We start from the raw sequence: 17002 nt of genomic DNA, 5'->3' as shown, positions 1-17002 counted from the left end.
ATATATATATATATATATACACTATCTATTTATATAATTTTTAACCATATATTTATGGTTCCAGTTTTCCTTGGAAAAAGTTGATCTAAAGTACATAATTCTGCCACTACTAGAAGAAGAAGTCAGTAGCATGTAAGTAGAAGTAAAGATCATTATATAATAATGCCATTTGAATTTTTATATATTTTCTTGGAGGAAGGGAGAAAGAAATAGTTACAGTGATCCTACTAGCAGTTGCACATGATGGCTTGCTAAGCAGATAAACATCTTTCATGTGTGTCTTATCAGGAAAAAAATATAAGATCATTTCTTTATACAACTTATGTGGAAATATATATATATATTTATATTTCCTTATATGATTTTATCTCTCATGAGACATTGAGCACCTTATAAGAAGGAACCCTGTTTTTCTCATCTTCAGTTTCCTACTTCTAGACCTGGACTTGAGTACACAGTAAGTGTAGAAATTAGTGCATATAGTAAAAAGACTTCACAGTGAAAAATCAGTATTTGTTGTTCTGAGTCATCCTATAAGATATATTTTAATAGGGAAGGCAGGATCTTTTCTCACCAGTTCTTTTGTTCCATCCCTTCTAACAGGTGGCATCTCCACAGAAAGCGACTGTGCTTTTGAGCCAGACTACGCTGTTCCACCACTTCCAGTGAGTGAAGGTATGCAGCACATTCGGATTATGGAGGGCATGTCTCGCTCTCTTCCATCCTCCCCCTTACTCACACATCAGTCTATCAGTGTTCGGCTCCAACCTGTGAAGAAGTTAACTGGTAAGGACTTTACCTAAATTTAGTATGTTTAACAGGAAACCTAATGATATGACACTTTCAGGTCATGTCAGATATGTATATGTGCTGCATCTTTAGGTTTTTCCCCTCTGGCCTTTCTAATGTCACAGACTCTTGGAAAGTGGAACTCTGACTGATTTTAATTTAGAGAATTAGAACAGTATTCAGTTTGACAGACTGATGTATTTATTTTCTAAATGACCCATCTGTTGTGGGCATATTTTTCTAGTTTTTCAGGAGGCTTCTGGCTTTGCCAGAATACACTGTTGTTTTGATTTCATTTATCAGCTTGTTCATATCAGATTAACAGATGGAGACATTCTGATTTTAGGATAATAAGAGCTTGATAGTTCAGCAAAGGTATATCAGTGATACTTTATTTGAAATCGTTCTTTGTATATTTTATATCCATTTTTAAAAGATAATTTGGATATTTTCCTCTACACTGGACATTACTATAACTTCTTAGGATATTTAGTATAATTCATAAGTTACAGATTATATTGACTTTAATATGATCTCACAATATGTATTGCCCATTTAGATCAGGTTGTTAGGTGTGAAACTGTGTCTTTATTAAGTGAACTTTTGTCCTTTTACGTCTTTTTAGGGGATAAATTTTAATATATAGTTAAGAATGCTTATGTGTGAAAATATGTAATCCTGGGCCACTTTGTTAGATATCTTCTAACATTATTGGTATATCCCTGATATCAGTACGTTGACTAGTGTTGATTGGTTATGAGTGCATGGAGGCATGAAATTAAGTTATTCACTAAGGGTATATTGACTATTTCCTATTTGTCTGATATTGAGTCAGACAGTGGAGAAGTTTGATTATCATTATGATAATTCAAAAGAAAATAAAAGGAGAAATGAAAGTTTTAGACGCTTCTATGTAGAGTGAAACCTTTTCACTGTTTATGATTTTCATCAAAATAATACCATTTCTTTAATCTGTAGTTCTACAAAGCATAAACTATGCCTCTTTGTGTTGTTTGTGTTTCATTTTACCACACACAGTGGAAAAAATAGCAAGTCCAGTTTCTATGTAGAAGTGAGCTGGATTGCCTGAAGTTTTAGAGATAGCACTTTCCTATCCTATTTGCCTATCTTAATTTGAAGTTAATAACATACCTAATATCACAGAGGTATGGTAGTGAAGCAGTAATACAGAGTTTAGTTGATTAATGACATGTGTGAAGTATTGAGTTTTAATTTTACAGCATTTGAAATTTCTGTACTCTCTCAAATAGCTTTATTTACTGAAGACTATCAAAGGCCTAACAATTTAATGGTTAAGAATGCATTTTTAAATTTTAGGATAAATCAACTGTTTACTGAAAGAATATGTCATGAAAATGTTTCTTTGGTCAGTTTTCTGCCAAGTGAAGCAGATGACAAGAATTGTCTAGTTTAACCTGGAATGAAATTCGAAATAAAAACCTTACTCAGTAGATTATTCATCAGTTATCCCTTCTTTTCTAATTATATCTTGTTATAAGAAGTAAAAGAAAAGTTGAATGGAAAAAAATTAGTTGACTATAAAGAAATTTTCTCCAAAGAATGGTTCCTCCTTGGCATTAATTATCAAAATGTATTAATTTAATCAGGCCATTAGGACTACACTTTTTGTCTAAGGCCTTTTATATGCTAGGCACTGCTCTAGATATGATAGAGTGGTGAAAAAGACCACTAAGACCCCTGCCTTCAGGGATTTTATATTTCAGTTGAGAAGGAGACGCACTAAATGCATAGCCAATAAATAAAGACTTGAATTTTAAATAGTGGCAAGCACTACAAAGGTAATACAATATGAAAGGGGATAGAAACTGGGGTTGAGGTAGGGTTTCCTTCTATGGAATGATTGAGGAGAGTCCAAGAATGATTTGAGCTGAGTTTTGAATTTAAAAAGAAGCCAACCATGGAAATGTCTGGGATCTGAGCCTTCCAGGCAGAGCTAGCAGAACAAAAGTCCTAAAGCAAAAATGAGCTTGGCATGTTCTAGGAGTGGAAAGAAGGCAAGTGTGGCCTGAGGAGAGTAAGTCTGAAGGGACAGTACCTGTGGTAGAAAATAAGTTAGAGCTGGGTACAGTGGCTCATGCATGTAATCCCAGCACTTTTGGAGTCCAAGACAGAAAGATTTCATGAGGCCAGAAGTTCGAGATCATCCTGGACAACATAATGAGACTCTGTCTCTACAAAATAATATTTAAACAAAATAGCTGGGTGTCATGCCATGCCACCTATACATTGCTACCAAGGAAGCTACGGTAGGAGTATTGCTTGAGCCGAGGAGGTGGAGCTACAGTGAGCTCTGATGGTACCACTGCATTCCAGCCTGGGCAACAGAGCAAGCAAGACCCTGCCACTAAATGAATGAATGAATGAATGAATGAATGAATGAATAAAAGAGTTGGAGAGGTAGGCAGAAGCCAGAGTTTTTAGGGTCATAGTAGGGAGCCTACTCTGATTGTAGGATTTTAAATAGAGGAGGAACAGGTAGTAATATGATCCAGTTTACCTTGTAATCGAATCTTGTTGACAAGTGTGTAGAGAATGAAGTATGAGGGACTAGAGTATCCCATGTTCATTAACCTTGTACAGTCAGGCCTCTGACTTCATGGATTGAACCAAACACAGATTGAAAATATTTTTCTTAAAAAAAGCATCTGCACTGAACATGTAGACTTTTTTAATAATTTCTAAACAATACAGTCTTAACAACTATTTTCATGGTATTTACATTGTGTTAGATATTACAAGTAATTTAGAAAGGATTTGAAGTATACAGAAAGATGTGCATAGGTTATATGCAAATACTATGCTATTTCATATCAAGGATTTGAGCGTAATCCAAGGAAGGGCCTGGAGCCAGTCCCCCATGGATACTGGGGGACAGCTGTGTAGGTTTTCTTGATCTTTAAATACTCATTATTAGTCAGTGTCTCCACTTCTAATAAGGTGGGTACTTACGTTTTCATCTTATAAGATATGACAAAGGAGTAAATTTTTCCTATCATTGTTACTCTGTAACCTTTATGCTCTTAACATATTTATCTTAGTCTTCCATGCCGGTGTATGTAAAGACTCCTTTGCAGAAATAGGTCTGTTTCCAAATCCTTTGACTCATTTTCAGTCTGGAGGGAGTAAGAATGGGTAAAGACCAGCTCAAGGATAGATATAATTTAGAGCTAGAAAACTAATTTTTAAATGTATACACACCTTACTCTATTCAGTACAAAAAGAAGTTAATGTAACAGATGCATGCAAGAGAGACACAGACTTTGTGGTCATACTGCTTGAGTTTGTATCCCAGCTCAGAGTGTCACTTCACGCCTATTTGCTTCTGTTTATTCATCTGCAAAATGGAGATAACAACACACAACTCACTTCATGGCTGGTTGTATTATTATAATCACATTGTTTTATACTTGTTTAAAACTGTGTTTAAGTGCTCATAAAGTGTTAGCCATTATTGTTAATAAAATTTGTTTAAATTTGTTGAGAAATTTGTAAAAATTGCTTTTCACGTTAGATACCTATGGGAACTTTAAAGCTTTACATGTTTTTAAAGTCATGCTTTTTAATGAGTAATAGCAATAATAATGACAATAATTTTCATTATAATGCCTGTTGTGTGGCATACACTTATTAGCTCCTGTTTTTGTCACTTGTATCTCTACTTTACAGATGAGCAAATTAAGTTCATAGAGAGGGAAATGTCTTGCTGAAGGTAAAATGTCTTGCTGAGGATAATACAGCTAGCAGCGGTCAGAGTTAAGATTAATACCCAGTCCCTCCACATTTGTCTTATTTTACCAAGAATAAAATCAAAGTTTAAAGAAGTTAAATAGCTCACCCAAAGTATCTAGCGTATGAATTTAAGATTTTTTTTGTTCCACGCAGTAAAAGATAGAGCCAAATGGTTTAAACAATAAAGGGAAACTAGTTGGGCAGGCTTCAAGGTTCATTTGATTTACTTAGGTATTGCTGCGCCTTGGGGGAGATGTGGAAGACAGTATGCAGAGGCTCCCTGTGGTCTCCAGATTCTTGCCCAGGGCACCCTCCAAGATGCTTTCCCATAGTATTATAAAGATCCTCAGCATAGGTAGATGATTAAAGAGTGCTAAAAATTTATTCATTCAACTCTTATGGAATTTATATTATTTATCCATTATGTACATTTGTTAATTTTAGTAAAACTTAAATTTTGCATATATACACTTTGGGTAGGGATGAAAATTGGTACAGCCATTTTTTAGGGCAATTTGACAACATGTATCAAAATTATAAGGCACATAATCCTTAATACACCAGTTTTATTGCTAAGAATTTATTTTACAAGTAAGCTTGAACAGATTTGAAAATGTGTATATATGTGTGTGCATATATGTGGTATTGTTTATATAGCAAAAAATGAAAATCCAAATATTTCTCAATAATAGGAACCCATGTGTGTTTTTAAATGATACATATGCAGACATACATACACATGTGCATGCATTTATTGATAGTCTAGAGAGATAACTCTTAATCAGAAGTGGGAGAGGGATGACATAAGTTTTGTTATATACTCTTCTGTAATTTTTGTCAAGGGTAGGGGGATTCTCACTAAACTGAGTTAGCAGGATTCTTGCTACAACTGGGCTAGGAGGCTTGAAGACAAGATCCACACAGGAGCGTTGTAAAGAGGGATCAGAGGAGCCTGACTAAAATTTGTTAAGGGGTGAGCCTTTGCCACTGCGTGTATGTTGAACACCTAAAAGGCAGCATAAATTATTAAATAAAGAATCCTTTTGTGATATTTACACACACTGGATTTCAACATAATTAAATCTTCTCTTTTTATATTTAACATGTGAGGTTTTATACAAGAAAATAATTTTCTAGTTTTTTCATATTTGAATGGAAGTCACTCATATAGAGTGGAAGTATTATTTGTAGTATTGCAGTGTTTATTTAAACAGGATCGTTTATAGCAGGTATAGCGTTACTGTATGTATTCCATTGAAATATAGTAGCCCTGTCTTCCTACTCTATTCAGCCACCACTAGGGAAAGTTTCCAAAAAAGCCCAGATGACTTTAAATGAAGAAAGAGCCAAAATAACAAGTCATTTATACTTTTTAAGTGAAATGGTTTCCTTTCTGCCAGGTTAGATGATTTGCAAGGTTATGATGAAAATTAGAGTGGAAGAAAAACAATAAGAAAAATATTTTTAAAAAGTCAAATAAAATGAAATAAGTTAGTTGTCACAATAAAGTGATGTCAGTTTCCCTTATAAAGAAAAAGTTATCAGAGTGTATAAAAAGCATTTCCAGTGATATATTATTTATAATAGATGCTTCTAAAACAAATTGAGAGGAAGCTTGAAAATAAAGGGATGAAAAATATATACCAAATATATGTTGAGAAAAGGATAGTATTATTTGCAATAATATTAAACACAAATAAAGAAAAAAGTTTTATTTGATACTTTATGCAGATACAATTCAGGAAGTAGATGTTAACGATTATTACTTTTTTATACATGAAACAACATGGCATCAAAATGTATAAAATTATCCAAGAGAAAAGAAAACATATGCTAACACCAAAACTTGTGCACATATGTTCATAGCAGCATTATTCATAATGGCCAAAGAGTGAAACAGTTTGTTGTTCATCAGCTGATGAGTGGATAAATAAAAAGTGATATATTCTTATTATTTGGCATTGAATATAAATGCTTTCATGATCCATGGTGAACCTTGAAAACGTTATGCTAAGTGGAAGAAACCAATCACAAAAGAACATACATTATACAGTTGCAGTTATATGAAATGTTCAGAATAGGCAAATAATCTATAGAGACAGAATATTAATTGGTGGTTACCTAAGAGAAAGGGGTTACCAATAATGGTATAGGTAGTGAATACTTAAGGATATATGGGGTTTCATTTTGGGGTGGTGAAAATGTTCTAAATGTAGATTATGGTGACAGTTATACAACTCTGTAAATATACTAAATCCATTGAATTGTATACTTTACATGGGTGAATTTTATGATATGTGAATTATATCTCAATAAGAAAGTTTTTTAAACATAAAAACTACATATAGTAAGCATTAGCAATGACAGGGAAAGTTGATGAATTTACATTTAACCCATTTATGCCAGAGGCTACAAACTTTTTTTGGGGGAAGAATCAGACCTTCGTGATGACCTTAAGCAGTAGAATGTAGATAACTCCCACAAGCTTAGCGTTCCAATAATGGAACATTAGCTATAAATGGGTTAAGGTACATTTCATGCCTCAGAAAATCAACAGCTCAGTGTCATTAGAGGATATGGAAAATTTGAATAATAAGTAATTAATAAACTTAACTCATATTTCAGAATTGCTAGATTTGGAATGTTCTAAATGAAAAGAAATGAGTTTTTGAGATAATGGATCTCTCAGTTACCCTGATTTGATCATTACATATTGTAAGCCTGTATCCAAATATCACATGTACCCCATAAATATGTAAAGTTAATATGTATCAAGTTTTTAAAAGCTTCATTCAGCTGAGTGTAGAATCTTGTACTTAAAAAAATAAGATTTCTTTTACATATATTATTTTCCAGCACTTGTGAACTGTTTATGAAAGTTGATTATATATTTGGCCATAAAGAAATCTCTACATAATACAGATGTTTTTCACTGAAAATCAAAATAGAATCTAACAACAAAAAAAGGAGAAATTTGTTTTTTACTTCTGAAATTTTAAAGAATTTTCAAATAACTTTTGGGTTAAAATAGAAACCAAAATTGAAAAAAAAGTTGGAAATTAACATGCATTATGTATTAAAACTTATGAAATGTAGCCAGAAATGGTACTATGTGGAAAAGTCATTACCTTGAATACTTTTATTAGAAAATGAGAAGTACTGAGAATAAATGAACTAATAAGGAGATCGAGAAAGACATAGTAAAGATAAAGGAAGTAATCAGTAAAGTTAAAAGTAAAAATGAGTAAGCAAAAAACTAGAACTTGATCAGTGAAGCCACACTTTCTTTGAAAAGACTAAGATAGAGTAGAAGAATCTTCGATAGAAATGATCAAAATGAAAAAGAGAGGAAAAGAGAAAAGATAAATAACATAAAGAACAAGAAATTAATTAGTCACTAATAGTAATCTTTTTATCATGATGGAATACAGCATATAGCTTTATAGCAAAACAACACACACACAGAAAACCTTGAATGAAATGGAAGAAAACATGCTGTAAATTTGACTCAAGAAAACTTAAAATTATGACTAGACTAGCTTAGTAACCATAGAAATCAAAGATTCCCAAGAGTCAGCAGACCTGGATGCTTTTACAGGCAAGTTTTGAGTAAACTTACAAGTAATAATGGTAATTATAATAATAGTAATAGTAATTAAAGGTAATATTTTTTTGAATTGTTACTGTGTTCTACACAGTATTAAATACTTTACATATTTGAGCAAATTTAATCTTCACAGCAAACTTAGTGGATAGTCAGCAGTCTCTTTGTGAACACTTTCAATGATGGTGAGCTTTCTACTTTTTAACATAGCCTGTTCCTTTATTTGGTAGTTTTAACTGTCAGTTCTCTAATTTATGTGGTTGGAAATGCCCTCCTCTATTGCTCCTACCCATTAGTCCTAGTTCTGCCTTTTAAAACTATGAGACATAAATTAACCTCTTCTTTCATATGGCAGTCTTTTATATCCTGGAAAGCAGCCATCATGTCTTCTCTCTAGCTTAACAGACTTTATTTACAGCCTGTCTAATATCAAGATGGTAGTATAACTGTGTTATCTTCATCATCTTTTGCTCTAGTAAACATATCAAAATGGGCACCAGATTACTTTGAAATTGCTCTTCCTTGTGACCCCTTGTCAACTCTAGTGAGCGTTTTTCTTTTGAAAAATTTAATAAGATACTCCTATATCCACATTGTGGCATCCTTTAGTCCTGTAGTTCTATGAATTTCCTGCATGGTTTTGTAAAAACTATTATTGGTAGTTTGATGTTCATGTCTTCATGTCCTTTTCGAATTCTGAAAGGTAAGATTGTATAGGCCTGGATTTTGATTATGTATATTTTTAACTCATTATGTGTATTTTTAACTCATTGTCCTCAAAACTTGGTCTTTAGTGACCTCTTAATGATGTTTATTAGTTTAAATATAATTTTCCTTAATGGGGACATTAAAGCAAAATCAGAGTTTTCTCAATTTGTTTGTGTTGCTATAAGAAAATACCTGAGACTAAGTAATTTATAAAGAACAGAAATTTATTTTCTCACAGTTCTGGTGGCTGGGAAGTCTAAGACAACTAACCCAGCAGGTTTGATTGTCTGGTGAGGGCTGCTATCTGCTTCCAAGATAACACCTTGTTGCTTTATCCTCAAGGAGGAAGGGACATTGTATCCAAACCTGAGGGAAGATGGTAGTGCAAGAAAACCTAATTCTGTAGCCTCTTTTATAAGGTCTTAATCCCAACCACAAAGGGAGAAGCCTTTATATGGCTTAACTACCTCTTAAAGGTCCTGCTTCTTACTGCTGTCATATTGGCTATTAAATTTCAATACCTGAATTTTGGAGCACACATTCAAACTGTAGCACCAAGGGTTGAGTAATGGATTGTTTTGTCTCTCACTTAGAGCAGGATATTGTTAAGCATGGCAAACTTTGGAGTCAGATATACTTCAAACCCTGACTCTGCTACTTATTAGCTGTATGACCTTGGCCATGTCACTTGACTACTCTGAGTATGTTTTCTTACCTGTATTATATTATTGGTATTTCTGCATCACAGAGTAATGTATGGATTAAATAAGATATTATGGCTGGGAGTGGTGGCTCACACCTGTAATCCCAGCACTTTGGGAGGCCGAGGTGGGAGGATTGCCTGAGCTCAGGAGTTTGACAATAGCCTGGGCAACATGGCAAAACTCTGTCTGTACTAAAAATACAAAAAATTAGCTGAGTGTGGTGGGACACACCTGTAATCCCAGCTACTCAGGAGGCTGAGGCAGGAGAATTGCTTGAACCCGGGAGGCAGAGGTTGCAGTGAGCTGAGATAGCACCACTGAACTACAGCCTGGGCAACAGTGAGACTCTGTCTCCTCCCCAAAATTAATTAATTAAATAAGTTGTGTGTCAAGACCTTAGTAAAGAGTTTAGCTCGTAGGTGATTCATAAATGAAAGCTTGTAATAAAATCACTACATGATTATCTTTCCCATGCAGCAGATCTGTCCTTTCCTTGTCCATTTTTTAGTTCTAAAAATATCCCAGCCGGGCCAGGCGCAGTGACTCACACCTATAATCCCAGCACTTTGGGAAGCCGAGGTGAGCGGATCACCTGAGGTCAGGAGTTCAAGACCAACCTGGTCAACATAGTGAAACCCCGTCTCTACTAAAACTACAAAAAAGTTAGCTGGGCGTGGTGGTGGGCACCTGTAATCCTAGCTACTGGGGAGGCTGAGGCAGGAGAATCACTTGAACCTGGGAGGCGGAGGTTGCAGTGAGCTGAGATCGTGCCATTGCACTCCAGCCTGGGCAACAAGAGTAAAACTCCATCTCAAAAAAAAAAAAAAAAAATCCCAGCAATCATTTTTGCTGTATTAAAAACATAGCTCTTCTCAGCTGGGGCCCTATTCTTCCTGGACAATAGAATTAGATGGTTTTCTACTCTTCGTCTTTGATAATTTCCTTCTCTCTTTGTATATTTCTTCTTTGGGTACAATCTGTCTTTATCAAAAAATTCCTGGCATGGCAATGTTTATTTCTTTAGATGCTTCCTTACGTTTGTGATTGTGTAAATTGCTTTTTATTTTTACTCTGTACCCTCAAACCATATTCTCTTTTAAAATTACTGACCCATTGGCTCATAGCTTCTTTTCTCTGTATTTTTAAAGAGATGTTTGCCTAAATCTGGAGTGTTGAATTGACTGTTCAGCATTCCTTTTAATGCTGTTGGGCAATGAAGAGTTAAACCAAGGACACCTAGGACCTGTGAAGGAGAAGGCAAGTTAGTAAGATACAATGTGGTAGCATTCATGAAGTAGATGCCTAAACAGACCCTAGACATTAGGGTGGATCAGCAGTAAGGTAATTGTTGAGTGTCACAGGAAGTAGGTAGAACCTGTTAATCCAAGGGAATCTAGGAGCAGGCAGTAGGCAAAGTTCCAGGGACGACAAGTAGTCAGCACCAAGAAAAATGTCTAACAATAAGGACACAGTGTTAGGTAATGTTTGTTTTTAGCAGGCCTTTATGGAATGTCTATAATATGGCAGGGTTAAGGTTCAGAACTCTAGGCCCAAAAGAACTGATAGGATCACACTGGTCAAGAACCTAGTTGGACGAAGAACCCAATTAGAATTCTACATATTCATTTGTAAACTCTGTCTGTGCGGATTAGTTCTTTTTGAGCTTTTGTTTCTTCATATGTAAAGTGAAGATAATAACACCTTAAGGCTGAGAGGAATACAGAAATGTGTGTCTAGAGTTTCTTTTTGTGCCAAGCACTTCTTGTAACAAACAAGGGGAAATAATAAAAAGAACCCTAACGTGGAAAAGTTGTCACTTGATCAGTATCCTTTTTAGCTACTGTATTGTGGTTCCAAGAATTGGATATCAGTTTTAAATATGGAAAATACCATGAAGCTTACAGAAAAAAAAAATCCTTCATTGTCCATCCTTCTTATGTGACCTTCCCGAGAAAACTCACCATGATTTATGCCACAGTTCCTAGGAAGTCAATTTTTTTTTACTTAATTAACCTTGTCCTTCTCTGCTTTCTTAACTTCCCACCTGCTATGGAATGTGAGCAGTTCAGGAAGTGTCAAATGTGGAATTTAAGGGCTAAACAATTTTGTCCATGGGGAATACTTTTCACTTACAAAGCATCACAAAAGTCAAATATCCATGATTCAAAAGAAATCATTAGTAACTCTCTAAACAGGAAATAAATTATAGTATGGGATAATGTAAAGCTTAGAACAGAATATATGTTCACATTATAATGTCAAAAATTTTTATAATGCTAAGCCGTATATTTATTCTAATTATAGAAAATTATGCACCCAAGTTGACATTCAGCCCATAAAAGTAGGAAACACGTGGCATGACAGAATAACTCCCTCTCAGAGGAGGATTTTAAAGACCAGAGGCAGAGTGTTCTCGGGCATTTTCAGTGCAGCTGGCCTTTCTTAATTGTAAATACATATCCTTACCTTGTCCATCAGTCATTCATGTCATTGGTAGAATTTCAAAAGTTAAGAAATATGGTGATTTCATTTTACTCATTTTTTTAAAGAGAGTCTTGCTTTGTCACCCAGGCAGGAGTGCAGTGGCATGATCGCTGCTCACTGCAGTCTCAACCTCCTGGGGTCAAGTGGTCTTCCCACCTTAGCCTTCTGAGTAACTGGGACTACAAGCATGCACCACCATACCTGACTGATTTTTTCCATTATTTTATAGTGATGGAGTCTTGCCATGTTGCCCAGGCTGGTCTCAAACTCCTGGGCTCAAGCAGCCCTCTCACCTTGGTTTCCCAAAGTGCTAGGATTATAGGTGTGAGCCACTGTGCCCAGCCAAGAAATATGGTCATTTTAGAATTGTCTATGTGATATTAATGATCTGTTTGATGACTTTGTTTAGATAGCACAATGATCAATGTTTTGAGTTATATCAGAGTTGGTTGAACATCTCTGTTTTCCCCATTTCTGATTAATGTTTATGTTTCTGATTTCTGAAAGTGATTTTTAATTGCATATACATCTATATAATTCAGTAAATTTTATAACTTCAGATTAGTTTAATGAAGTAAGTAAAATGAGAGAAAGGAGATTTGGTATGTGTATCTTATGGCTCAGTATGCCCTTTTATGCCCTGCTTATCAATAAAAACATTCTGAAAGAACCACCTGCCAGCTCATGACCTTTTTCAAATGTTACAGTTGTCATTTAGAGGTAGCATCACACATTTGGGAAAATTTTATTCAGGGTTTAGGTAGTAAAGTCAACATATAAAATAAAAACTGAGTATAAGGAAAATTATCCTCAGAAATCCATTACATATCATTTATGACCTTCATTAAACAGAAAATCTGCTTCTCGATATATCCGACCCTCCCAGTTTATCCTTTAGAGTTGTAGCTATTTTGCTCTTTACTCTTTTTTTGTTGTTGTTGTTTGACTCCTAGATGAAGTAATTGGCTAATGTGTAGAGATCACATATTTTTACGAATATATTTCTTTTTCTTCTGTCAGTCATTGCCCTACTGTTGCAGCTTGAAGTCGTGATCTGGAGCAGTAGCCATTGCTAGGAAAGACACAACCCCACGTAGAGATTTGGCCAGAGCTTGAATTGCTATAAATAGTTGGATGGTTACTTTCTTACTCCTGTGAGTACAGAGATTTCATATGTACATCTCTTCATAAATACCCTACCTTTAAGCACCATAGAGTTTAGTACTGATGATTACTCTTTAGAAAAAGCTTTTAATGTGAGAAGACTCAAAAAGGAATAAAAATTAAAAATATAAAATCGTGTAAGTTTTAGCATGATTTAACTAAATCATAAAGGAGTTAAAAAATTAGTAACCAGGGGGAATAGCTTAACTCCTTAAATCTCTCTCCACCCTTAAGTTTAATCCAATTTTTCAAACAAAACCAAACCTGTGGTCTTTTAAAGTATTTTAAACATATCTTCATCCCAGTTAGCTCCTGTGGAGCATAGGTAACATTAACATGAAAGTCAGTGAAAAAATTATTTATTGTCCAGGTTTTCCTTTTTTTTTTTTTTTGAAGAACTTTTCTGGTATCCCTCTAATGAAAAGATCTACTCAACAAGACTTGATGAGTGGGGAGGTGGGAGAGAAACTTGCTCTTTTTACCTCAGATATTGAATAATCAGTATTCTAAAAAGTCACAACTAAAGAGAATTTCCCTCAAAAATAACTACTGGGGCAAGACAATATTTGATTTTTAAAACTTATTAGACAGAAGAGATTAGACTATCCAGGAAACAGGATGAGGTATGCTCTCCGTGGAATTTTCAGTCAAACATAAAAGCTCATTTTTGAGTTTACCCTATAGTTTTCTAGTCGGGTAGGATAAAAAGTAATAGATTATTTTAAACAAATTTATCACTTTGCATGCTCTTTAGTATTACCATTTCATAGAAACTGCTTATACTTCTTTATTACCAAGTTACTATTTTCTAAAGACATTTATAAGTCATGTTGAGGCAGTAGAATTACTTGTACATTATTATATTAAATAATCCTTGAACACTAGTCCACAGTATCTCTGTCTACTATAATTCTAAAAAGAAATAGAACTTGTAACAAGTATGTGCAATGTGATGGGACACAATATCCAGTCAGACGTAAAACCTAGCCTGGAGAAATATTTACCCTTTTAGGAAATTTTCTGTGTCTATGGAGTTCTATTGAAATTCCATTTTTCCTTTTTATCTTTCCTGTTTCACTTAATTAGATACTATTAAATAAGATAATACAGATTTTTAGAATTTCAAGCCTTTGCATCATATTATTTTATTTTATTCTATTCCCACAGTAGCTTTAGGAAGAAGTTAGAAAATACTTTGCTGAGATGAATCAATGGGTCAGAGTGGTTGGATGACTTATTCAGGGCTATATTTAAAAGTAGCGAAGCTGTTAGTCCAACTACAGTCAGAAGAGTAGTCAAATGCATGTCCATCCCACTGCATTGCAGTTCTTTTTAGTCACATTTTACTGAGGTTCTTCATTTATAGAGTTAAACGCATCATAAATATATGACCAACAAATACATAACTGTTCCAGAATTACTGTTAATATGGCAGTGTTGCCCATATAAAAGAACAGTGTAATAAGTAAATATATCTAATATTTTGTTTTGTGTCATATCTAAACATTTCATTAAATAAGTGGTGATGGAAGAGTAACACACAGATGTGATATAGAACAATTTCATACAGAATTGCCCTATCTAATAGATGAAATATCATAACATCAGTGACCCATGCTTAATAAATCTAATGAAAGATGTTTTTTCTGCACCAGTCATCTCAGAGCCATGTCCAAAAGACTATGGAGAGAGTACCATTACAACAGTCTATTCATTGGTGGTCTCCCTAGCTCCCACTTCTCCTATGATTCCTTTTGGAAGCTATCCTGCTATCCCCTGGAAAGGAAGGAACTCTTCCTGATTCCTGAGAGGTGAGGAGAAACTGACAAGAAAAAGATTGTCCAGGCCTAGTTAGGGAGATGCCGTTAGAAGCATGGGTGGACCAGTAACCCTGTCTTACAAGTGATTGTTGGAGAAGTTTTCTTGTTCACGAATGAAGGCTATAAGCATTTTTAGTGAAGTTAGTGTCTTTTGAAACTTTATCTAGAAGGAATACAGGTGATAGTATGCCTCGCTTTGAAGTTGGTGTCATTGCTGCTTTCTAAGTCAGTCAGTTGATAGTGCTGCAGTTTGGGTATATCTGATGCATACCATCTGAATGAAAGGCATTTAATTAGGGTTTAAATATCTCTAAGTATGTAAAAATAAATTTTCTACTGTCTCAAACTCTAGACAGTTCCTTACCTTGCAAGAAAATCACTGTATAATTTTAACACTTACCAATACATTACGGAGATACTACAGACCTGGATTAGCTTGCTAAAGTATTATTACCCTTTTAAATTACCTCAATTGCATTTTTTTGTTGTTGATGCCTACTAAGTAACTGTTATGCAATGTACATTCAAACAGCTCTGATTCAAAAATTCAGAAGAGTAAAACATGAGAAGGAAACAGTAAGAGAGGAGTTTATAGCTTTAAGGCATGAGGAGCTTGCAGCTTTTTAATATAAATTGTTCCCAGAATCCATGTCACAGATCCTTATATGGTGCTGCTTTTTTCCTCTTGGTTGCTATGACAACAGCAGCACTGCACCATTCATCAGCTCTGGACCTGGGCTGCACTGCTAGCCTTCCTTGTTACTCCTGAATGTTAAGAAGAACATCCGTGAATCATTCACTCTGTTAACGCTGCGCCATTAGAAAACTAAGAACCAGTTCTTCCAGTAATTTGCTCTCACAGAAGGGTAAACTAAACTGCGCCACAGAGAAAAATTGTGTAAAAATATTTCTTTTTTCCTAATGGAATCATACAACCTATATTTGCTGCAGTATTCTGAAAGGATAAGCTAATGTCAAGCAATCTAATGAAAAGAACTCGTCTGTGTGATCTCCTGAAGTCATTAGTTGTTCAAAACAGAACACCACAGTGCTTCTCTGGATACAGAAAGAAGCAGGTGATGTTGTTAGGGGTTCTAAACCCCTCTGGGAGCATCTCTTGTGTTTTGGGACCATAATCAACATCTGCTATAAGAAGTATCACCTGTAATGCACCGTAAGTTCTGGGCATAGTAAAGAGCTGGCTGGAGATTAAAGTGTGGGTCATTCCTGAATGTGTCGGGTCTGATAGCAACATGACCAGTGAATAAGAAACCTTTCAGATTTTCTAGAGGAAAAGATTCTGTGGTATTGACTAGTGAGGAAGAAAAACTAAAACCTGTGAGTATGACGAGTAGAGTACTTGTTACGTGGATTTCTGAGCTATAAGGTCTACTTTGTTCTTTTTAGAAAAAGAAGCACAGCCTAAGATAATTTGACACTTAGTTTTCAAGGAAGCCATTAAGAAACTGTCTTTTGGCACATGTATTTAATTTTTAATTGTGTGTTCTTTTGCATTATATATTTATATGCATATATGAACCTTTTGAAATAGTTTTATATTTTAAAAAAATGCATATTGCAGAAAAGGCTGTTAAAAGCTCAATTTTTCAATGTAAATGTGAAGGTTAGATTCTCTCTCTTGTTAGATTGCAATTCCAGAATAGACCTCTAGTTCCTTTTGCAATATCCTTATAAATAAAATACCTTTAAAAAAAATAACAATATGGAAATCTGGAATTTTATAAACAAGCTTTCCTAATACATAAAAATCTTTCTTATTGTTTCATCAACTGGAGTGTTTACAATTGGATGTTCTTAGTTTAAGAATTTTTTTGAATTTAACACAATTTGCAAGTTATGATATTTATTGTCGGTTTTCCCAGTTGAGTTTAGGCTAAATTAGACATTTACCTTTTTTGCTTGTATTTTTAAATCATTTGGTAATTATCAACTTAAGA

At 34.5% G+C, this 17002-nt stretch overlaps 1 protein-coding gene across 8 annotated transcripts in view; it reads left to right on the top strand.

Moving 5' to 3' along the window:
- The window catches only part of TANC2 (tetratricopeptide repeat, ankyrin repeat and coiled-coil containing 2), a 437594-nt gene that overhangs the window by 153668 nt on the left and 266924 nt on the right, over nucleotides 1-17002 (top strand). For 4 of the 8 annotated variants that reach the window (XM_017549223.2, XM_017549222.2, XM_017549221.2 and 1 more), the window contains one exon: nucleotides 604-786. In XM_017549223.2, coding sequence (XP_017404712.1) covers nucleotides 604-786 — 183 coding nt within the window. Of the gene's footprint in view, nucleotides 1-603; nucleotides 787-16139; nucleotides 16219-17002 lie in introns of those variants that run through there. The other 4 variants (XM_017549227.2, XM_017549226.2, XM_017549224.2 and 1 more) reach the window with 2 other exon arrangements.

This window comes from Cebus imitator, unplaced genomic scaffold (genome assembly GCF_001604975.1).
Source record: "Cebus imitator isolate Cc_AM_T3 unplaced genomic scaffold, Cebus_imitator-1.0 Scaffold217, whole genome shotgun sequence".
NCBI classification, from domain to species: Eukaryota; Metazoa; Chordata; class Mammalia; order Primates; family Cebidae; genus Cebus; species Cebus imitator.
Note: the sequence above shows the minus strand (reverse complement) of the source record. Positions and strands in the feature narration are given on the sequence as shown.